The sequence below is a fragment of the Mustela nivalis genome (assembly GCF_964662115.1).
Source record: "Mustela nivalis genome assembly, chromosome: 5".
Classification (NCBI taxonomy): Eukaryota; Metazoa; Chordata; class Mammalia; order Carnivora; family Mustelidae; genus Mustela; species Mustela nivalis.
The window spans coordinates 62,839,745-62,863,166 of NC_139024.1; the positions used below are offsets into that span (position 1 = coordinate 62,839,745).

General features: G+C 42.1%; 1 protein-coding gene across 3 annotated transcripts in view; it reads right to left on the minus strand.

Moving 5' to 3' along the window:
* ARFGEF3 (ARFGEF family member 3) overlaps positions 1–23,422 on the minus strand; it is a 182,397-nt gene that overhangs the window by 15,075 nt on the left and 143,900 nt on the right. For all 3 annotated transcript variants that reach the window (XM_082731054.1, XM_082731056.1, XM_082731055.1), the window contains 10 exons: positions 21,604–21,748; positions 19,972–20,094; positions 15,086–15,189; positions 13,246–13,390; positions 10,579–10,707; positions 7,798–7,974; positions 6,348–6,462; positions 5,401–5,503; positions 5,039–5,170; positions 2,620–2,741 (listed from right to left, as the gene is read on the minus strand). In XM_082731054.1, coding sequence (XP_082587180.1) covers positions 2,620–2,741; positions 5,039–5,170; positions 5,401–5,503; positions 6,348–6,462; positions 7,798–7,974; positions 10,579–10,707; positions 13,246–13,390; positions 15,086–15,189; positions 19,972–20,094; positions 21,604–21,748 — 1,295 coding nt within the window. The remainder of the gene's footprint in view (positions 1–2,619; positions 2,742–5,038; positions 5,171–5,400; positions 5,504–6,347; positions 6,463–7,797; positions 7,975–10,578; positions 10,708–13,245; positions 13,391–15,085; positions 15,190–19,971; positions 20,095–21,603; positions 21,749–23,422) is intronic.

The following is a 23,422-nucleotide window of genomic DNA, read 5'->3' on the forward strand; positions in this document are numbered from 1 at the left end:
CCAACGGAGTAACAGACAGATTGGTTCTATGCACAGGTGCCTGTACAGATTGCTGCCTGGAGGAAGAGTTCTCCTGGAGAAATGGCTCAGACACCTCAACCCCATCCCCTAGCAGCCTGGACTCCTGCAGCAGGAACCACAGCGAGAGGTGGGAGTCTGATCAACCTTCGGAAGGTATGACACCACAGCCCACAGGACATGATGTGTTACCTTCCCTGAGAGCTGGAAAGCCCTTTCCTAGAAAATATTTAAAAGGACGGTGGCTGCGAGGCCATGTTTGAATTTTAGGAGCATCTTTATCAGCCAAGATCATCCCCTCTGATGCTTTAGGAGACAAAATTGCTAAGGGTGCATGTGAAAAGGACAGAAAATTCCTTTTGCTTTAGGTTCAAGCCACACCATGCACAATAAAAAAAGAAAAGCAGCCAGAACAATAGTGAGATAAGCATTACAGAAAGGCACGGAAAGAGTAAAATAACTGGTTACAGAGTGCAACTTTTCTTTTAAAATTTTTTCAGTGTTCCAGAATTCATTATTCATGCACCACACCCAGTGCTCCATGCAATACGTGCCCTCCATAATAATCACCACCAGCCTCACCCAACCTCCTACCCCCCCCAACCCTCCCAAACCCTCAGTTTGTTTCTCAGAGTCCACAGTCTCTCATGCTTCATCTCCCCCTCCCATTCCCCCCAACTCACTTCTCCTATCTCCCTATGTCCTCCGTGTTATTCCTTATGCTCCACAAGTAAGTGAAACCATGTGATAATTGACTCTCTCTGCTTGACTTATTTCACTCAGCATAATCTCTTCCAGTGCAACTTTTAAAGATTTTATTTATTTATTTTACTGAGAGCAAGACACAGTGAGAGAGAGAACACAAGCAGGGAGAGTGGGAGAGGGAGAAGCAGGCTTCCCACCAAACAGGGAGCTTGATGCGGGGCTTGATCACAGCACCCTGGGATCATGATCTGAGCCGAAGGCAGGCGCTTAATGACTGAGCCACCTAGGCATCCCCAGAGTGCAGCTTTTAATCACCCATGCTGACAGGAGCTAAACAAAATCAACAGATAATTTTTCAATTTGTTATACCCAAGTGTTTCAACCTTTTTCTCCACATGCCCGTTACTAAGGGGACTGTGAAGTGCTTCTGAGGCCAAGTGCAAAGGAAAGTTGTCCTCCTGGAGAGTTAACTGTCCAACAGGTGGCTGACATAAGACATGCTAATACTAGCTTCAGAGAGAAAAAGACCCAGAATTTCAAGTACCACATCTTAAAGCTCGCATATGAGGTAGTTTGGGTAAAGCTCAGGGCTATCCCTGCCAAGGTGATTTAAAACCACACCCAGATTTCTCTTTATTAATAGGTCTTTTTTCCATGGGTGACTTCAATATGGACCTTTGAGGATACACTGGATGGTTATGTACAGGAGCCTTCCGTAGGTCTAACTCATCTCGTGCTACATCTTTTGCTAAGCTAAGAACTGCTCTGTAGTAAGAGTCAAATCCATGTATGCCAGATGGCTCCCTGCCTTTGTGCTTGTGTGCCCTGGGACAGCTGGCCTAGCCTCTGTGAATGTTTCCCTGTGGTAAAATGGGAGTGGAAATAGTTAGCCGCTGTGGCTCACATATAGTGCTCAAATAGTCGCCGTCATTATTCGTGTACTGCAGTTTAAAAATGGGAGATTTCAGTGGCGGCTATTATCTTCAAGTCTCAGAACAAGAGTTTTTAGGCAAAATGATAGTATTTAAAAAGGGCAAGATTAGGGGCACCTCTATGGCTCAGTAGGTTAAGCATCGACTCTTGATTTCAACTCAGGTCATGATCTCAGGGCCTGGTACTGGGCTGCGTTGGGCTCCGCATTCAGTGGGGAGTCTCCTTGAGGTTCTCTCTCCTCCTCTCCCCCGCCAGCTCTCTCTAAAATAATAAATGAATAAATCTAAAAAGGGCAAGATTCAGGTGGCAGGGCAGAGATCTTTTTGTCTCCTGACAGTTGTATTGCTCATGAGAAGTTGATGTATTTCTCCCAAAACATTATGAATCATGCCATACGCTACAAATTTGTTTTTAAAAGGCATAATATGGACAATACTATAGACACACTGAGTTGTGTCCCCTCTCCCCCCAATTCACATGTCAAAGTCCAAACCTATAGTACCACAGAGTGACTGGATGTGGAGAAAAGGTCTTGAAGAATAATTAGGGCAGGCCCTAATCCACCGTCTGACCGGTGTCCTTATAAGAAGAGATTAGGATGCAGGCATGTACAGAAGAGTGATCCAAGTGAAGACACAGGGAGAGAACATCCAACCAGAAGCCAAGGAAAGAGGCTCTCAGAAGGAACCAGCCCTGCCGCCGCCTGGATCTTGGACTTCTAGGCTCCAGAACTGTGAGCAAATGCATTTCTGTTGTTTGAGCCACCCAGTGGAGGGTACTCACGTGAAGTGTGGAAGCTCTGGTTAAAAAGTGAACAATTTTCTGTAAAAACCCTTGCTAAATGACTCTATGAATATTTTCAGTATTCTTAGCCAAAGCTTGGATTATAAGCAGCCAGAAGTGAAGATAACGGACTTCCCTCATTCTAAGTTGTCCACATGGTTAAGCTTCTTCGCTGCTTACCTTTTCTTGGTGTGTCCATTTGGCTTCTCATCAGGAGGCAGTTCAATAATGAGCTGACAGGACTGCGCATGATCGAAGTTGTTTGGAGTCTTTGGCGAGCACTGGGTGTCCAACATAAACACCTGCAAAGGTATGCAAAGGTTCAGTTCGGAGCTCCATCATCCTCAACCTGGCTCTGCCAGGAACTGGCTGGATAGCTCTGGGTAAGTTGCTAACTCTTCCTACTCATCTCACCTATAAAATGAGGTTGATAATGGTCTTCTACCTGGTGTGTTTGTTGAGAGGGTTAATATGTATTATGTACATATAGTGTTAGAAGAAGAAACATTCAGAAGCTGACACTAATACTAATAACATATTTTATTACATGACGACTCATTACACTCCAACTAGCAAGCGCTGATATTTAAAATTAATTGAGAGTAAACAAAAAGGGGCTTTTTTTTAAAAAAAAAAAAAACAAAAACTCTGATTTTGACATCTGTGTGGTATTATATTCTATCCAACATGGGAGGAAGAAATTAATTAGGGCCCCCTCTCAGGACTCTGGATGTGGCCATACTACTTTATGGGACGGTGGGAGAAGTGACTAAAAAAAATATAAGCGCTTCTTGATTCTTCCCTTTGAAAATAGAAGTACTTTTTTTTTAAAGATTTAATTTATTTACTTGACAGAGATCACAAGCAGGCAGAGAGGCAGGCAGAGAGAGAGAGGAAGCTGAGCAGAGAGCCCAATGTGGGGCTCGATCCCAGGACCCTGGGATCATGACCCGAGCCGAAGGAAGAGGTTTTAACCCACTGAGCCACCCAGGTGCCCCAATAGAAGTACTTTTAAATGTTTTCTTTCCAAAGTTTTTGGTTAGGGACTGAGGAAGAGAAAATATTAAAAAGTAAAAGCTTCACTAAATGGCCTTTGCCTTTTTTCTCCATTAACAATATACTGTTTCAGAAGAAGGTTCCATGTTCTTGCTGTGTGGTGGGATGTAGTTTGGAAGCCCACCGTAAGCACATAGGGACGATTGTTAGCAGTGTAATGGATTCCCCTTAGGGAAGCTATCCTGTCAGAAGACCACCTCTTGGCTTCTTGTTACGGTGCCTTTCTGTGGTAGCTGTCCATCACAGCTGTGGGGGCCAAAGTGGATCCTCACTGCAGCCTTGTTCCTTCTCTTCCGACCTCTGCAGACTGGCCATGGATGCTTCAGTGGGATGTGCTCTCTCCCTTCCCAACAGAACCATCATGTCCTGGGCTGTCATGAATGTGGACAGCAGAGGATGGGAGAAGCAGAGTGGAAGGTTCTTAACCCACCCTGTGAGGCGTGCTAGGGAAAGCCCTTTAGAAACCAGATCTAGCCAGGAAACGTCTCAACTGATAATCAGGGTATCCTGGATTATTTATGTCCTAAGGGGAGATTTTATTAAGGATTTAAACAGATCTTCTAGAAAAAGGGTGCCTTTGAATATAACCCCCAATTCACTTTACTTTAATTCTAAAGAATTAGAATACTTAACCAAAAATTTAATCCAACACTGCATATATATTTATAAAAATTGCTTAATGTTTTAAACATACCACACACATTTGCAAAATATCTTCTGCATGCGAAGACATACTTCAAATATGTCTGTTGCCACTAAATGATAGACTGAATTCTCAACAACCACTCACTATTCTGAATATATGTATATTTAGGGACAGTGCTTAATCCTGCTGCTGGAAGCCCCATGCAGTCTATCTCAGAGATAGACTGACATGTCACTTAAGTATTTGGGGGCATGTCTGTAGCTAGTGCTAATGTTGGAAGGCCTTTTGTGATTTAGTAACTCTCAGACTCAACAGACATTAAGTAAGTGTCTTCTACATGCCTTGCTCTAGAAACACCAGGGGAAAGTATATGGAGTATGTTCTCTGCTCAGAAGATTACAACCAACTTTTTTGCCTTCTGACATTTGCCAGAAGAAAAAAGTCATTGGTACATTGTGATCCCTGCATGTGTAAGTATATTTTAATTTTACTTATGACTTACATTCCACTGAAATTAAGCAGCTTGGAAAAGACTCTGTAGGGGAGATATAAGGAAAAAACCAAATAGGTTTGCCATCCTTAGGCCCTTGTAGACTGCAAGTAACATCAATATTTAAGCAAATACGGATAATATAAGGAGTCCAAGTAAATCAAGTGGTGTATGAAGTGTAGCGGCCAGGGAGAGAAAGGACTTTAGCTGATCTGGGCACTGCAGGATGCCCTAAGAAAGAGATGGTGGAGAGGATTCTAAGGCTATTGACTGCATTAGTCATTCCTCATCAAGAACAGTACTGACAAGATGTCAGAGCCAGAAGGAGTAGCTCCCTAACGGAATGAAAGGCAGTCTAGTGATGCAGGACCACCAGGAAGAAGCTTCTAGAAGTCCCCAGTCCTTACCTGCTGAGCCATGGCTCGGATGCGCCAGTATTCGGCCTCGGCACTGGGGGAGGAGGAAGGGGCCGCCACCCTCACCTGGCAGCCTTCCCCACTGAAGCTCTCGGTGCCGCTGTGGAAGCAGCCCAGCAGATCCTGGGGAGAAACACAGCAGAGGTTTCCTGGGTGCCCCCTGCCCCGTCCTGAGTGTCCCTCAGTCTGGGACAAAAGCACTGCTCTGACAGCTTCTTTTTCTGCCCCTGTAGGAGTTCAAGAGAGGCTGCCTTCCAGGAGGAGGAGGGCGGCATCCGGATGCCCCCACTGACAGGCATGAGGGGACACTGGGAGATGGGAACCCGCTCTGGCTCTCTCGGCCAGCAGTTTACCTTCACGGGCTTGAGCGTGGCGGAGAAGGCATCCTGCAGGGCACAGCAGGCCAGCCTCCACATTTCTTCAGTGAACACGGGGCCCGCAGTGACGAGGACATACCTGTCCGAGGAGACAAGGAAAGGGGTCTTGAATCTGTACGTGTTGTTGCCCTTACAGAAGCATACCCAGATTCATCCCACAGCTTCCGTGCATGCCCTGCTGCCTCTTGTCTTCAACCCAGCTGGTGTTCCACTGTCCCAACACGATTTCCTAAGGCATTTCACTATAAAATATCATGGGGGTCCCATGACTAACAGGGAAATGTTTCAATTTAGGCTTGCATGCAAGACTGTATATATTCTCTACTATTTTTTCCATTCTAGCCCCATTTTCTACTACTCCTGGACAAATACCAACCAAAGTAACTGTTACTGGTGACTCTGATCTCCATGCTTAGGTCTGTGATGTTCTTCTTACAAATCCCCAACTAGCAAGAGCTTGCCCCCCTCGGGGGACCTGACAAAGTGTCATCAATAGAAAAAGCTCTTGCTGACCATCTACTCCCCTGCCCTCCTTGGGCATTATCATTTTCTTCCTATTATCATTATCATTTTCTATGCATCTTCCTATTATCATTTTCTATGCATCTCTTTCCTATTATCATTATCATTTTCTATTATCATTTTCTATGCATCTCTTTCTGTTATGTCCGTTAGAAAAGGCTATAAACCTCTCAAGGGCAGGGGCCTTGGCTGACTTCTCATGCAGCTGAGTACCTCTCATATAATGCCTACATGATAAATATTTGCTGATTAAACACTGAAATGAGGAATTACTAGCATATACATACAGACATTTTTACCTTTAGAAAGCAATCCAAAAATGAATTGCTACAATAAAATAATTTAATCCCGTTGGATTTCATAATAAAAACTGTGGAGAGCTAGGGAAGGTTGTTCCTCACCTAATACAGGAGCAGCCCACTCTGGAGATGGTTTCTGTGGGCTTGGCCACACAGGCTACCAGTAACTCAAACAGGTCCTTCAGCATCGTGTTGATCATACTCTCATACCGGATGTCTACATGGAAAAGTAAAACCAAGATTTCACTAAACTCTGTTGTAAAGCAGGGGGTTGAAAAGCCATCTATAGCTAAAGGAGAAAGTCTGAGCAATAAAAAGAATCTAAATATCTGGGGGGGGGGGAGTAATTTTCTTGGATTTTTTAAAACTTGATTTTAGTTTGTATTAATCATTTCATGATGAAGTATGTGGCTTTGGAGTGTTGATGTACATTTTTCGAAGTTATGCATATAATATAATGCATATATGCACAAATCTACTTGCACAGACTGGAACACAGAACAGCCTGAATAGTAGCTAGTAAAAAAAATTTAAATTCTTAAAAAGAGAAAAGTGAAATGTATACTTTCCTTATGCCTGATAGACTAATCAAATGCTCCTGACAAACCCTCTCTCAGCTTACTGTCTTCAACTTCTCAGTCTGGCTTCAGTTTGCACACTATCCCCAGATTAAAGAAAATGAGACCTTCACAAATCACATTCTATGTTCCCAATTCAAGGAATACATCTGCATTCTTTTCCTCAAAGTCCTTGTGATGACACAAATCCAATTTTCAGTAGCCTCCTCAGTGATTTTTGTGCTGGGCAAAGCAACGATCTAGTTGAGAACATCTACCCCGAGGGATAGTTACCATTACATGTGGAAACACCCACTTGTTTTCTTTCTCAATTAATGTTCCTTTTTTGTGGAGGCAAGTTGTCATTAAATCTAATAGAGCTACCCATTTCTTATCTTTGCTTTTTGACTCTCCCTTGGGGTGAACATCTTATGAGTTTCTCTAACCTCTCCAACAAGGGAGCCCCTCACCTCTTCTTTATAAAGAAAAGCCAAAGGCATATAGAATTATAACATCTAGGGCCAACAGTGATTTTTTTTTTCTGACTTCAATATACTATCCACCACATGCTTTTTCAAAGTGCCACAGATATTAAGATGCTTCACCCCCAACCTCCTAAGCAGCTTCTTGCCTATAACTGAAGCCTTTGTTAAAATCTTCTCTCCTCCATTTAGCCTCCCAGAGGAGGCAGGAGGCTATACCCCCTTCTCACTCCCAGACCACAGGGCCAGTTCTTTTTTTAATTGATTATATACTTGAACTTGCCTCCCCTCTTCTCATGCACAAATCTACTAGATGGCATTATATTTCTAGTCACGTATGTATTTTAAGCGTCAAGTTTCATTTTGATAATCTAGAAGGTTGGTACCGACCATATACTTCTCTTTGAGAAATTTCCAGACAAAATCATACACTGGTATTTATAAGCACTTTTAGACAGTGATGCTTCCCATGAAAAATATGCTTAGCATGGACTTCTATGGGAGCATAGATACCTGAGTGTATAAAGCTTTGAATGTGCTCCACCACCAGCTCACAAGACAGGCCAATGGCATGCTTAAAATTAGCAGAAGCTGCATCCCAGTATGAATGGTCTTTATGGCTACGACGGAGCCACACGGACATCACAGGGAGGAGAAGGTGAACAACTGCATAGATACCAAATCCTGGTCCTGAAAAAGAAAAATTAGCATCAGAACTGTGATTGCAACAGCTTTCCTATAGGGAAACGGAAGTCACTGCCATGGCTTGGCATGGCCCTTCTCTTTTACAGGAGCCCTCCTTCCCCCTCTCTGAGAAGCTGCAAGGAAAGAGAATTGACTACTAATTAGGGAATATATGGTCTTCGGTGGCATTTTTCTTTAAGATTTATTTTAGCATTTGAGTTGAAGGGACAGAAGGGAAAGAGCATCTCAAGCCGACTTCCTGCTGAGTGCAGAGCTGGACATGGCGGATCGGTCCCAAGAGCCCGAAATCATGACCTGAGCCAAAATCGAGTCAAGCTTAACTGACTGGGTCACCCAGGTGCTCCTCTTTTTTGTTTCTGTATGAATTTAGTTACGCAAATGACACACAAATAAATTCATAGAAATTCAAATAATACCAATAAAGCTAAAGTATCATCTGATTAACTCCAGTCCCCAGATATATGTGTATATGCATCTGTATGTTTATAAGAAAATAACTTCTAGGGGCGCCTGGGTGGCTCAGACTGCCTTCGGCTCAGGTCATGATCATGGAGTCCCGGGATCGAGTCCCACATCGGGCCCCCAGCTCCATGGGGAGTCTGCTTCTCCCTCTGACCTTCTCCTCGCTCATGTTCTCTCTCACTGTCTCTCTCTCAAATAAATAAATAAAATCTTTAAAAAAAAAAAAAGAAAATAACTTCTAAAGTGGACATACAAGTATCTATAGGAAACATCAAGAAACCCATTAACATGAGTTAGAGATCATTCTGTGTCAGTGGATTTAGATAATAGTTACGTCTCTGTTCCCTTACTGATGGACACTTAAGGTGTTCTAATTTTTTGCTTTTTGGATAATGCTATAGTGAAAATCCTTGTGAAAGTGATCAGTTTTTAAAGTTCTGATCACAAAAGCAAGCATCCTTTTCCTAATAAACAGAAAACACCGGAATACAAAGAAGAAAGAAACCTTGCCCACAGAGATAATCACATTTTTGTTTGACTTCTAGTCTTTTTGAATGTATGTATGTATTTATAGATGCATAAACTTTCATGTTGTGATTATATTCCATAGTATATATACTTCAAATGTTATTCACAAGTACTCATTTGAATGCATGTGGAAAATTCATCTGCCCTTATCATAATTTACTTAACACAGTTAAGGTGTTCATAAGTTTTTGGTATTCAGTATATTTCAGCAATCATAAGCCCATTTTGTCTTCATTAATTTCCTTTGATGATAGATTTCTAGAATTAAGGGCTCCCATATACATTTAATGGCAATGTGAAATGAGAAAATGATACTGACTAGTGAAAGAGAGGTATATAATTAATCCTATAAAGTACCTGCTTATTTTTGGATAAAAGACATAACATTCTGACATGGGAGTAGCTATGCTGGATTTTCTGATAAAAATTCTCCTATACACTTGCAATGGCTCTTTTTTTTTTTTTTTTTTTAAAGATTTTATTTTATTTGTTTGACAGAGAGAGATCACAGGTAGGTAGACTGGCAGAGAGAGTGAGGGAAGCAGGCTCCCCGCCGAGCAGAGAGCCCGATGTGGGACTCAATCCCATGACCCTGAGATCATGACCTGAGCCAAAGGCAGAGGCTTAACCCACTGAGCCACCCAGGCGCCCCTTGCAATGGCTCTTAAAACAGTATCAAGTCTTCATCAGTTTGTGATAAAAAACAAAACTCTTATTGCTCTGGAATTAACTAGTGGGTTCATTTGTGGTTCTGACTGTGAAAACCAGAATTTCTGTAAGTTGCTTGGATCTTGGGAAAATCTGCATGTGTTAAGTGTACATGCTAAATTTAATTAATTCAAAAGAGAAAATAAATTCCTCAGGGCCATTTTTTTCTTATACTATCAAGGTATAGATGATCACTACAAGTCTTTTTCCTTTTTTGAGAGAGAGAAAGAGCGCGTGTGAGAGCACGCATGAGCAGGTGGAGGGGCCAAAGGAGAGGGGAAGAGAGAGACAATCTTAAGCAGGCTCCATGCTGAGCGTGGAGCCCAATGTGGGGATCATCTCATGACCCTGAGATCATGATCTGAGCTGAGATCAAGAGTCAGATGCTCAATTGACTAAGCCATCCAGGCCCCCCTACATGTCTTTTTGTCAATCTAATGATCTATGACCCTTATACATTAAGGATCTTGCTGTCTTAATATTGTATATACTTCTGAGTGGTTTATGTCCTTGGAAACTCAGCAGGCCCTACTGATAGCCCTGGAGAGCATGTAAGATCTAGCTAAAGAGGACGGCTATAATCATGAAACAGAGCAAAGCCAATAACCTTGCCTGGTTATTGGAGGGATCCAACACACCCAGCTAACTGAATAGCACACATTATTTGTAAACAGACTGGTGGGAATATATGTCAACAATAACAGGACATATCTTAACCCATCACTGCCTCACTGTCATTCAACAAGTGTTTACTGAGCAGCTATTATGCAGGAGGCTCTGTACCGAGTCTAGGGGTAGAGCTGTGAAATGGGCAGGCACACAGAAATACCTTCCTGAAAAAAGTTTTATGTATCACAACTCCCCACAAAAGACAGACATAGAAATTCTTACCAGGTGTTTTCGTCACGTCTCTCAACAGCTCAAAGAGTAAATCCAAGGTTGGCGGTTGGTGCTGACGTGGACAGTTGGACACAGCCGCTGTCAGCTGCTCTAGGAGGATAATCCACACTTCTATCAACCCTGGAAACCAAGCAGCAGATCTTGGTGAGATCCAGTTAGACACATCACAGAGTCATCGTAAGAGCCAACTAAGCGTCGTTACCATGGCAGAGTGCCACATGGTGTGGTAGCCCTCAGTGTCTACAAGCCTGGGCAGATGAAGACTAACAGGCTCTAACAAAGTCAAAGGAAAAAAAAACCCCAAAATTTCTTCTCATCCCCCTACAGGAAGAAGATTATGTGGTAAATTCTACTATAATGAAATAAAGGTCAGATTTCTTGGGAGATGACAATAACAAAATAATAAAATATCATTTTGCATCATCTTAGTATATTTTTTAAAAATTATTTTACTGTATGTAATATACATATATATGTATATTATTTTCTTTTAAATATAAATATATAAAAAAATTGCCACTTTAAGTCTTGTTACATATACAATTCAGTGGTATTCATGCAGAGTTTTGTGCAACCATCACCACTCCCTATGTCCAAAGCTTTTTTTTTTTTTATCATCTCAGATAGAAACTAGGTGATAAAGGCTCATGAACCTCAGAATATAAGCAGTGTGAACAAGCTAATTTATAGGAAATGCAGAAGCCAGAATCACATATTATGTACCACTCTAGGGGATATAACCAATAAAGTCCACATGGAAAACTCCACAGGACATGGGACCTCACTTCTTCCAAAAAGGAAGAGCGAACACAAAAGAGTTGGAGAGGAAAATCTAGAGATTGTAAAGGACTTCAGAGACCTATCAGCCAAACACAGAGTGCAGATCTTACACCAGTCATGGAAACTCACTGACATAAGAAAAGGGAAATGCTAACACTGAATTTGATATTTAATAATTACTGTTAATTTTTTGGTGTGATCATGGAATTATGATTATGTTTGTTATATTCAAAGATCACATACTGAAACATTTACAGATGAAATGCTATAATGTCTGGGATCTGATATAAAATAGCGACTGTGAATGGAGGGAGGAGATAGAGTGAGGGTGTATGTGTAAATATACATAATAGATTGGCCATAAGTTAATAGCTGAAGCTGGGTGATGGGTACATGAAGGTTCATTATACCAGTCTAGTTTTACACATGTTTGAAATTTCAATAAGAAAAAAAAAGTTATTTGATTTTGGAAACCAGAGGAATAACATCTAAGAGCATATCAATTTTTAATACTAAGTTGAAGCCTTTGTTTTCAATTCTTTTGTCTGAGCTAGCTATGCTTCATATATAATTATAAATTGAAAGATCTCAATGAATTGATAATGTGGAAAAGTTTAGATAGGTCTTGGCTGAACTTAATCCTTAAAAAACGGGGTGCTTAGAAAAAAAAAAACCAAGGGATTAATGATTTGCATGAATGGAAAGAGGATTGCTGACTGCCACGTACACAAACCATTTACAACAGTTTAAGACTGTATTATAGATAAACAACACTAGCTACTGTTTATAATTGGGTTAGAGGTTTAAGAGGCTAAGTAAAAATTCTTAACTAAGCATTAAATGAAACCTATTGAGCAATATCTAGACAATTTCCATTTTAATAGTTCGTTACGTTAGCTATTCTTTCCTATGGTTTTTCCTTAAAATTAGTCTCAACTAGTGAGGCTTTACTGTTTGTAATCCCTATGGAAAACTGTAAATCCTCTTCTACTCTAAGTGAATTTATAACAGAAAAATAAATCAAAAATTAAAAACAAAGAAGCAAATTAAAAACCACCTCTCCCCAAAACTCCAAAACTCCTTTTTTTTTTTTTTTTAATAAATTTTTATTTTTTATAAACATATATTTTTATCCCCAGGGGTACAGGTCTGTGAATCACCAGGTTTACACACTTCACAGCACTCACCATTTACAAGAGTTTGAATCAACCTATGCCAGTTATTAGTTCCCTTTAAGGATGTAATTTCCATTTTTAGATCTAGAACAGGGCAGGGTCGACTGAATCAGAAGACAAGCATGAGCGTGAGTTAACCCATCTGAAAATTTCCCAAAGTTACTAGACTGAGCTCTAATCCACAGGAAATTACATGGGAACTAATTTGAAACACATTCTTTAAAATTATTCTTTTAATGAGGCTTCAGTTCCACCAGTCACAAATAGATTCTCTCTTCAGTAGTGGCTTAATTTCCCCAGTCTCTAACCAAATAGTCCTGCAGGAAGTAATTATATAATGATTGTGTTTCCTAGAAGGTATTAAAGACAATTACCAGCCAATTTAAGTACCAATGCAACCACATTCCAATTTGCTAAATTATAGAGAATTCAGAGTTAGAACTATATTTAGTGGAGTCTGCAGATCCACACAGAGCTTGGAGGGAGGCATCCATCTAAAAAGGATGGGTTTGGAGACAAGACATCAAATGATGTTTTTAAACAGTCCATGGAAACTTTAGGTAGGCTTGTGCTGTTAAAGTTAAAAACAGTAGCAACATAAATGGGTGATCATTCTTATGATTTATAAGCTACTGAATGCAGGGCTCAAGTTTCTGGGAATACTAACACAAATAACCTCATTCAGTTCAGTCAATCAACTCACCAGTGTCGTCATCAAAATCCGACAGGACCGACTCCATTCCATCCTCGCTGCTCGCCGACTGCTCCTGAAGTCTTCGAGGCAAGCTAGCAAGTCGCCCACTAAGGAATATTGGCTTCAAGGGCATTTTGTAGATTTTGGCCAGTAACTAATTAATGGAATACCAAATTGCAATTATATGTGGGGAAAAAGCTGCACTCTGGGTGTTAAAGAAGAATAAAATTGTATATCAGCAATACTGGGGTTAGGGAAAACCAGAGAAGCTCCCAACGTATGGAAGGTTTGAGGCCGTTCGTGATTTGGACTCAAATAGAAGCTCATGAGAGGTTTCTTATCTCGTGGAGCCAACGAAATAGCATTTAGTGGAAACAAAAAGGTAGAGGGAAAAGGCTCTAGGGATACTTTTTCAGCATCTCAATTACCTATGAGTTTTATAGACTTCTGTAAACTGACCCAGGGAACTACAAAACATGTCAAGAGTTTTTGCCTATGGGAAAGTGTTCTGTGGGGATCACTGAGAAGAGGGTCTCTAGGTAAATGGGATACCAGACTGACTTCCCCTTCCCTTGCTTCAACACCAGGGCCAGGAGGCCAACAGTAAGTGGGGAAAGGGAGGCATCTCTGGGCCAGGGGGGTACAGATGAAGGTATGGAAGCAGAGCTGAAAGACTGCCCTGGGTTCTTTATTCCCCTCACTGCTAGAGCCCAGCCCCCCAGGAATCCTCATTACTGGGCCAAATGCCCAAGGATCTTCATGGATTAGAACTGTGCCTGCTGTTCTAGGGAAAGAGTTGTGGGTGAGACAAAATTCCTGTTCTGGGGTCTTACGGTGATCCTTTCACAAAGAAAAAATACAATTTTGGACATAAAAGCTATAGAAAATATTGGGTGATACTAGAGTAACCAGGGTATGTGGGAGCACTGGCGGTGAGCTGGTTGATACTCAAGCTCTGGCCTCTCTGAGGAGGTCATGTTTCAGATGAGAGCCAGGAAGATAAGGAGTGTCGCAAGGAGATGCAGGGAGAGGCCATTCCAGGCAGAGGGAACAGCCATGGCCCTGAACATTAAGGCACCATGTATCTGAGGGGAAGAGAGTCAGTGTGGTGGAGCCCAGAGCGAGAGGGAAGGATCTGAGGGTGAAAAGGTAGCTGGGGTCCCGTGACGTGGGGCCTTGTGGAGGCAGCTGGGGGAAGAAGCTGGGCCTGGGGATCCTTTCCAAAGCCCTGGGATTTCACACTATTGCTGCTATCCCCGCGGGAGTGGTTCCACAGACTCGAAGAGGCCTGGTGACATGACCCGCAAAGATAGGAAGGGGCAACTACTGAGCATTACTGAAGTCTGGGGGAGAAAGGGCTTCAGGAGGGAGCATCCTCTTGGGATAATGGCAATTACTGGGTTTAGCACAATGAAGGGCGCTGCTCCCTTTGATAAGTGTAGTTTCATGGGATTTCTTCACTAGATCTTGACAGAATGTGCCCCTCTTTGGTTTATGACTCTTTTCATTGGTGGCATCCCCACCATCCACGTCCTATCATGAAGACTTCCCAGGACCTCGTGACCTCTCTCTATATCCTGACGAAAATATAGAGATTGTGACAGTTTCTGTGTCTGAGTATATGTGAGAAATTTCAGAGATTTCAATTCAATTGTGTGTACCAGCACACGCTTATTCCTTTTTCTCTCCTTCATGGAAGAGCTGGGAACAAAAATTCCTACTCCAGATCTAAGCCCCCAATCTCCTCAGAGTCAACAGAAAGTATTTCTCTTGGGCTTCAGCAAAAGACATTCAGGCAGGTTTTTGAGTATCATCTGAGGTAGGTTTCAGGGCCTGGAGCTCAGTGTACCTGAGAGCAGCGCCTGAGGTAATCCAGGGCAGGGAGGCACAGGTCTGGGGATGTGGCTCCGGGTCCGGGGACGCAGTCTCCTATTTCCTTACAGTCCACCTCTCCTGGAAGACAGACAGACAAAATTACTTTTGCGTTCCCTCTTCAACGGAAGACCTATTTATTCACACAACATTCATTCATTAAACGTTGGCTAAAATAGAAGAAAAAATGATCCTGAACTCTGTGACCCTGAGATGAATCATTTTAGTCATTTTTTTTTCCCCTCTGCCTGGTGTACATGCAGTTGGGAATGATACTGTTCTTATTTTGTTGGGATTAACCCATTTTGTAATTCCCCTCTTCGCTAACCCATACTTTCCCCGTATTCCACCACAGTTCCTTCTGTGGCTGGCCGGCGTTCTTTTGTACCTGGCCCCATTGTGCCCCTGCTGTGGGTGGTGTGACTTTGAAGCTTGATGATAAAGAACAATCCTGGTGACAAGCCACGAGCTGGGCTGGAGGGAAGTTGCTAGGTCACTGTCTCTTTGGAAAAGGACCCATTTGCTGCCAGTGTTCAGTGCTAAACAGTGATGATAAATTAAGTCCCTGGGTAGAGTCTGAACATCTGGGGCTTGGGGATGGAGACTATTGAATGGAATTGAAATGGTTTCTATTTTTTTTTTTTTTTTGTGGTACGTATCTAGAGATTTCACAGATCTGGAGAGCATCTAGATTTCCTATAAGTAAATAGTTGAGGAATACCAGTTTTATTCTCATGTAATGAATCTATTCCATACTCTTAATAAAATCATTCCATGGTACTGTAATTGTTTCTAATTGTCTACAGTCGTAGCCACTAGGCACCCTCCCCTGTGGGTAAGCACACCTAATTACGAGGCATTAGTTAAAATTCAGACAAAGAGGCATGTTTCTCCTTAGAAAAGATAAACAGTTGTATTTTAGATCAGCGATTGGCAAGCTATCTGTGTAGAGGGCGAGACAATAAATACTTTAGCCTTTTGGGTCATCATGTTTTTGTTATAACTCCTTGAATCTACCATTGTAACCCCAAAATAGTTACAGACAAATGGCCATGGCTGTGTTCCAATAAACTTTATTTGTAAAAACTATCGATAGGCTGGTTATGGCTTACAGGCCACTATTTGGCCAGCCCCTAGTTTGCGTTAACATATTTTACAACATAAAAACACAGACTAGGTCAAACTCATGTTGAAATAACCCAGCAGGAGTTAAAATAAATTAAATTCATTTTTAAATTAAATTAAAAATAAATCAATTTCTTAGCCTGTTGGTCAAAGTGAACATCCTTTTTTGTTTTGTCTTTTTAACCAAGGCCACTGTGTTTCACATCAAAGTCTGTGCAAATGGCGCCCCCTGGAGTCCAGGGCAGGACATAGCCAGCTTGGCAACGGAGGCTCTTTGGTTCCTGCAGACTATATGCCCCACACAAGTAACTCCCCTTATAATTCACAGAAAAAAAAAAAAAAAAATCTTCCACATGCATACCAATTATTCTGCATCTCTATTTGCTGCCTCTATCTCCCTCCCTAAGAAAAAATCTCAAATTTGTAACTTGCTGCTAGGCATTTCCACTCGAATGGAGTTTCACAGAAGCTCAACCTATCTAATGTCCATCTAAATGTCCAAAGATAGAATTGTCCAAAATGTCCAAAGACAGAATTCATAACTTGTTCTTCTCCTCCACACCCAATATGCTCAGCTTTCGGACACCTTATTTCTGGGTAACACCAGTTCTTGGAAGGGGAGCAGAGAGCAGTGCTCAGTTCCTCCAGTCCAAGCCTCCACTGGAGCAGGGCCAAGCCTCACAGATCCCACCTCTACCATGAGCGGGAGCCAATCACATCCTGTCTCCTTTCTCTCTACCTGCAGCTGCCCATCCCCATGTATGGGGGCATCAGCCTGCCAGAGTTCATGTGGGCACCTGGGTGGCTCAGTGGGTTATGCCTCTGCCTTTGGCTCAGGTCATGTTCTCAAGGTCCTGGGATTGAGGCCCGCATCAGGCTCTCTGCTCAGTGGGGAGCCTACTTCTCCCTCTCTCTCTGCCTGGCTCTTTGCCTACTTGTGATCTCTGTCAAATATATAAATAAAATCTTAAAAAAAAATTCTAAGTTTTTTCTTAAAAAAGAAAACTTCCCCACAAATTCTGGATTCCTTGAACCTTCCCCAACTGCCCCCTTCCTTTCTTTCCAACTCATCACCTATTATCCCTCCAATATACCCTGTTTTTTTTTTTAGAAAAGCAAACCTATAGCTTACTCCACAAATTTCAAATTCACTTCCTCTTTGAAGCCTGCATGGGCCCCCACTACCAAACGTCTCTTTCAGGGGCTTGTCTGTTACTGCTTAAATGCCTTTTCCTTTTTTTCTTTTTATTATCCTTCACAAAAGTATTCATCTTACTGAATTGTAGTTATTGATTTATGTGCGTTTCTGAGAAGAGGCTGTGAGCCTCTCATAGGCAGGAAGCATGTTTTGTTCATCTTTACACCTTCATGGTACATACGGGCTGTTGTGCCCCACGACAGGCACCTAACTGCTCACTGAATAAGAGAATACCAGTAATTATTCTTAAATGAAATATAAGACTGTGACATAGTAGCAAATGCATATATTGGTCTCTGTTCCCCACACAGAGCCCCTAAAACTCTGGTAATTTCCCAAGCGATAAGAGTACTGGAAGCATCTTGTGGTCTAATGTTTGGTCTTTCACTCCAATTCCTGACACAGAACTCCTAACTCCTTGGAGTTTTCTGGATGACAGGAGGGTCTTCTAATCAAGGCAACATGTGGTGTGCTCTTAGATGTGGACTGGTCACCAGAAAGCCCAAACTGCGACTAGAAGTTGAAATTTTTTTTTCAAGATTTTATTTATTTATTTATTTGACAGAGAGAGATCACAAGTAGGCAGAGGCAGGCAGAGAGAGAGAGAGAGAGAGAGAGAGAGAGGAGGAAGCAGGCTCCCTGCTGAGCAGAGAGCCCCATGTGGGGCTCGATCCCAGGACCCTGCGATCATGATCTGAGCTGAAGGCAGAGGCTTTAACCCACTGAGCCACCCAGGCGCCCCTAGAAGTTGAAATGTTTAGCCACTTTCCACCTCCTAGGGCAGAAAGCCTGGAAACAGTTAAAGATCTGTCCTGCTTACGTGATGAAGCCTAAATAAAATTCCAAAAGTATGGGGTGCAGAGAGCTTCTAGGTTGGTGAACACATCTCCATTGTGGGAGGGTGCCACACCCTCACTCCATGGGGACAAAAGCTCCTGTGTTTGGGACCCTTATGGATCTCATCCAATGTATCTCTTTGGGTATTCATCTGTATCCCTAATTATATCCTTCATTATATAAGAAAGGGTGAACATGTTCTCCTGAGTTCTATGAGTTGTTCCAACAATTAACCAAATCCAAGGGGTGGGCTCCTGAAACCCCCAAAGTGTAGTCATGTCAGACTTGTGGGTACCCCAGGGATCTACCTTTGTTTTGGCATGTGAAGCAGAGGGGGGAGTCTTGTGGGACTGAGTCCCTAACCTGTAAAGTCTGAGCTAACTCTGGGGAGTGCCAGAACTGAATTGAGTTATAGGACACCCAGCTGGTGTCGCAGAACATTGCATGGTGTGAGACCCCCGCACTCCACCCCTATGTCCAGTGTCAGGGCACTGTAAGGGTGCCAGTCAGAGGAGGAAGGGAACGAAGCCACCCAGGGTGAGCTTTTCCTATAGAAGAACTGAATTTTCTACTACCTGAGACAAAGATTCATACTTAAAGGTCTTCTTGTGATGGAGATACTAAATTATTTGGTTTTTATTTAACATAGAGCAGAGTTTAAAAAAAAATAAAATCTGATGCTGTAGATCACAAGAAATCTTCCGCTGAAGGCTAGTTTGTAAAATCGATGAGAAAGTGGCCGTGGTTATCCTGCTCAGTCCTCCATTCTTTGGGGGTATATGTAACAACAGAATGAAGCACATGTAATACATGAGAGACTATAACAACAATGGTCAACACATCAGACTTGTTGCCTCTATCCTTAAACTTGCATTTTTGTTCCTGCTCCCCAAGAAGGGGAACATGAATGAAGTCCCTTAGGTTCTTTGTGTCCAGTCTTTTTCTGCAAGTGAACTGTTGGCTATTTAGCAAACATTAAAAAAAAAATATGAAACTTATATTGTCCTTCTTCAAATTGTTCTTAGCCTCAGGGTCTAAGAGTATTCCCTGGTGAGGTTCTCAAAACTTTAAGACTTCAGTTCCTTCTCAAATTTTTGGTTTCACTAACTGCCCTCTCTTCCATTTCACCCCAGATCAAGTTGGGCTCCATAAAAAATCTGCTTCAGCAGGTCAAATTGTATAGCAAGGCTCTCCTTTGTTCAAGCATTGCTCAGTTAAGTGGCAAATCAGGTCTTGTGTGTTTCAGAGAAGGGGGAATTTTACCCTCCAAAGAAATGTTATGATTAATATGGCCTAGGGGTAGGCATCCTAAATTTTTACTTAGGAGGAGCTGGAAACTCAAGCTCAGGCTGCTAATTATGTGACATTGAGGACAGCAGGAAGATTATAGCATATGATACTGAATATTTTAAGATACAAAACGAAGTTGGAGTCAAGTAACATATAGATTGAAAACATGCTACACTACAAGAGCATTCCAGGAACATGATGAAAAATAGCAACCCTGGACAGCATCCCAGCTGCTTTTACAGTAAGCTTTCTGCTTCTGAATACACAACGCACACTGCCATCTGCTTAAAGCCCAGGCGGTGGGCTTAGTGGCTCTAGGTGGGCAGTGGGCCCGTCTCCAGGGTTTTTCACACACGGTCACCCAGGAAAGGGCCCCCAGCTGTTGTGAGGGACGACAAGAAGACTCCACTCACCCAGTCCTTTGACAAACTTCATAAGGCACATGATGTAACTTGTGGCCGCATTAGCAAAGACCTGGATGTTGTCAGTATTGAGAAATGCTTCAAATACATCAAACACTGGAGCCTGGCTCTTTCCTAAGGGAGGAAGGTTGTAGAATATTAAGAACATCAACATTACCCTTCAGGTCGCCCATACTCCCAGCACCTTCCATGAAGTCTTGGAAAAGACCTACCCCTGGAGGAAATTCCTGGCCTTTTGAGGGGACAGGGAGCTTGGCTCCAATGCTGTCCTTCTCATCTTTGCCTGCAGGGGGAGCTGCAAGAAGGCTACAAATACCAGAGAGCTCCTCCGCAGGGACAGGAGGGCAAAGCCCAGTAAGTGCAGTGCTGTGGCAATGGGTGGGTCTACATCCTTGGGAAACATGCAGGCCTCTGGGATTCCACACACGTAATTACAGGGAAGGGAAGGTTTAGATACGCCCTGATGGCATATACTAATTGATTCACAACTGTGCAGGAGAGAGTTAACAGGCTTGAGATTGCTATCCTTAGAAAAGAGGGTTTACAAGATTGGCTGTTGGCTCACATCTGGGAACTTGGTTCTCAGAATATTCCTAGGCAACAGTGAATTGATGAGGGTGGTTCACTGTGCCTAGACTATGAAAACAACATGGTTTGTTCTGAACACTGGCTTTCCTCTGAGGAGTCTGAGATTTTGGTAGGTGCTAGGCAGGGAGTACTTAGATGGCCAAATCTTAGCTGGGTCTCCAATGGGCTTCGCTGGGGAGAAACATCAGACTCATGTTGCTGCATTTTCACTCCCAGAGCAGAGTGCGCTCTGTGGGACCCTCGGGGGAGGCTGAGCGCACATGGTAGCCTGCACAGGAATTTGCCTTAATTCTGTGTCTTCTGCCCTTACAATCTGGCTTGTCCTCACCATGTTACCATGATAATCTGAGCCATGCAATAAGACTTAGCTTACCTCTCTGCTGAGTCCTGTGCATCCCCTGTTGGGTCTCTTGGCTTGCTTTATGGGTCCCTGTTCATTTCCAGCTAAGCTCCATTTCCCTAACTGGGATTCAACTGTGTTATGATGCTTTTTTGCTTCTTACTAGGAAGCAAATAATGTTTGCTTTTTTGGCTTCAGGAATGAACTCAACACAGATATATGTAATTGAAAAGACAGAAGTGTCAGCAATTGGTCTAATCTGTCAGTGAGAGCAGGGCCTGATAATGCTCAGGGTTCTTGGTCTGCCAGCAGAACTCAGAATGGGTGCCCCTGCTATAACAGGTCATTTCCTACCAAGAAAACATGGCCGAAAGGTAGCCTGCCCTGTTGTTTAGTTTCTTTTGATAGCATGAAAATTGGCATCAAGAATTCATACTTTATGATAAAAATCATCTACCCATTCTTTCCTCTCACCACCCTTATTTAATATAGTACTGGAAATACTCCCCAGAGCAAGTAGGCAGGAAAAAAAAAAAAAATAAAACACATCCAAGTCAGAGAGGAAAGAGTAAAATTGACTGTAGATCACATGATCTATTTTGTTTAGAAAATCCTAAAGATGCCACCCAAAACTTTATAACTGATAACTGCATTCATTAAAGATTTAGGATACAAAATCAAACACACGTTCTTACCCATGGAGTAATCACCGACTAGATACTCCTTCACCTCAGACTTGTTTCCACTGTGCACAGTTTCCAGGGCACTGAACAGGGGCCTCCATCCCGACTGGATTTGTGTGGAACACACCTCAACTAGCTCGCCAATGGATGTCACAACCTGGCAGAGGCAAAGGGGGTGGCACTAAAAATCTTTCCCTTAGAAGCAGGACGAAAATTTCTGGGAAGGGGGATATACTTCTCCGCTTCCTATTTCTGGGTTAATTTCAGTGAAAAAAGAAAAACCAGAATTCATCCAAACCCACTCAAAAATCTCCTTAAATGAGCCGCCATATTGGATTAATTTGCATTTGCTAAAGACTAGTGTTGAGCAACTTTTCACATGCTTATTTGCCATCTGCAAATGTTTTGCTGTTTTTTTTAAAAAAACTTTTTGTCTTCTCATTATTGTCTTTTCTCAAAGAAAGATTGATCTATTTTTAGAGAGTGAATGTGCACGTAGATGGGGAGGGACAGAAGGAGAGGGGGAGAATCTCAGACTCCACGCTGAGTGTAGAGTCCAACATGGGTTCAGTCTCATGACCCCAAGATCAAGACCTGAGCCGAAACCAAGAGTTGGGCGCTTAACTGCCTGTGCCACCCAGATTCCCCTCATCACTGTCTTTTTTAAGTGAGTTTTTAGAGCTGTTTACATATTCTAGATTCAAATCTTTCCTCTGATACGTGATTTACTTTTTTTTTTTTTTTTACAGCTTTGACTTTGTCTTTTTATTTTTTTAATGGTGTCTTTTAAAGAACAAGTTTTTAATTTTGACAAAGCCTAATTCATCAACTCTTTTTTTTGGATCTTGTTGGTGTCATTCCTAAGAAATCTTTGCCTAACCCAAGGGCCCAAAGATTGTTTCTAATAATATTTGCCATACTGGTGTTCATTTGGCTGGAGGTTAATATGGCTACCCTGGCCGTTTGATGGTTACTGTTTGCATGGTATATCATTTTCACCTCTTCTACTCTCAATCTTTGTGCCTTTGAATGTAAAATCTGTCTCTTGTAGACTGTGTATTATAATATCTTATTGTTATATCCACCCTTACAATTCTGCCTTCTGATAGCTTGGTCATTTCATGTTTTTTAACATTTTTAGAAAAGATTTTATTTATTTATTTGACAGACAGAGATCACAAGTAGGCAGAGAGGCAGGCAGAGAGAGAGAGAGAGAGAGGAGGAAGCAGGCTCCCCACTGAGCAGAGAGCCCGATGCGGGGCTCGATCCCAGGACCCTGAGATCATGGCCTGAGCTGAAGGCAGAGGCTTTAACCCAGGCCACCCACCACCCAGGTGCCCCATTTTTTAACATTTTTATTGAGATATAAATCCCATATGATGAAGATTACCCACTTATACTGTACAATTTGGTGTTTTTTTAGCATATTTAGAGAGTTGTGCAGCCATGACTAATCTAATTTTAGAACATTTTCTTGACCTGCCTATGCCTCCAGGCCAGCATGTGCCAGTAGTCATTCCCTCCACAGAACCCTACTCTCTGCCCTAGGCAATCACTAACTTACTTTTTATCTCCTTAGATTTGCTTATTATGGACATTTTACACAAATGAAATAAAATGTGGGGTTTTTTTGGTTTGTTTGTTTGTTTTGGCGATTGGCTTTTTTCATTTAGCATAATGTTTCCAAGCTTCATTCATGCTGTAGCACAAATCAGTATTGATTTTTTTTTTTATTACAGAATAGTATTTTATTGTGTGGAAATACCACATTCATCCATTTATCAGCAAATGGAATTTAGGTTGTTTCCAACATTCTGGCTGTTATGAATAA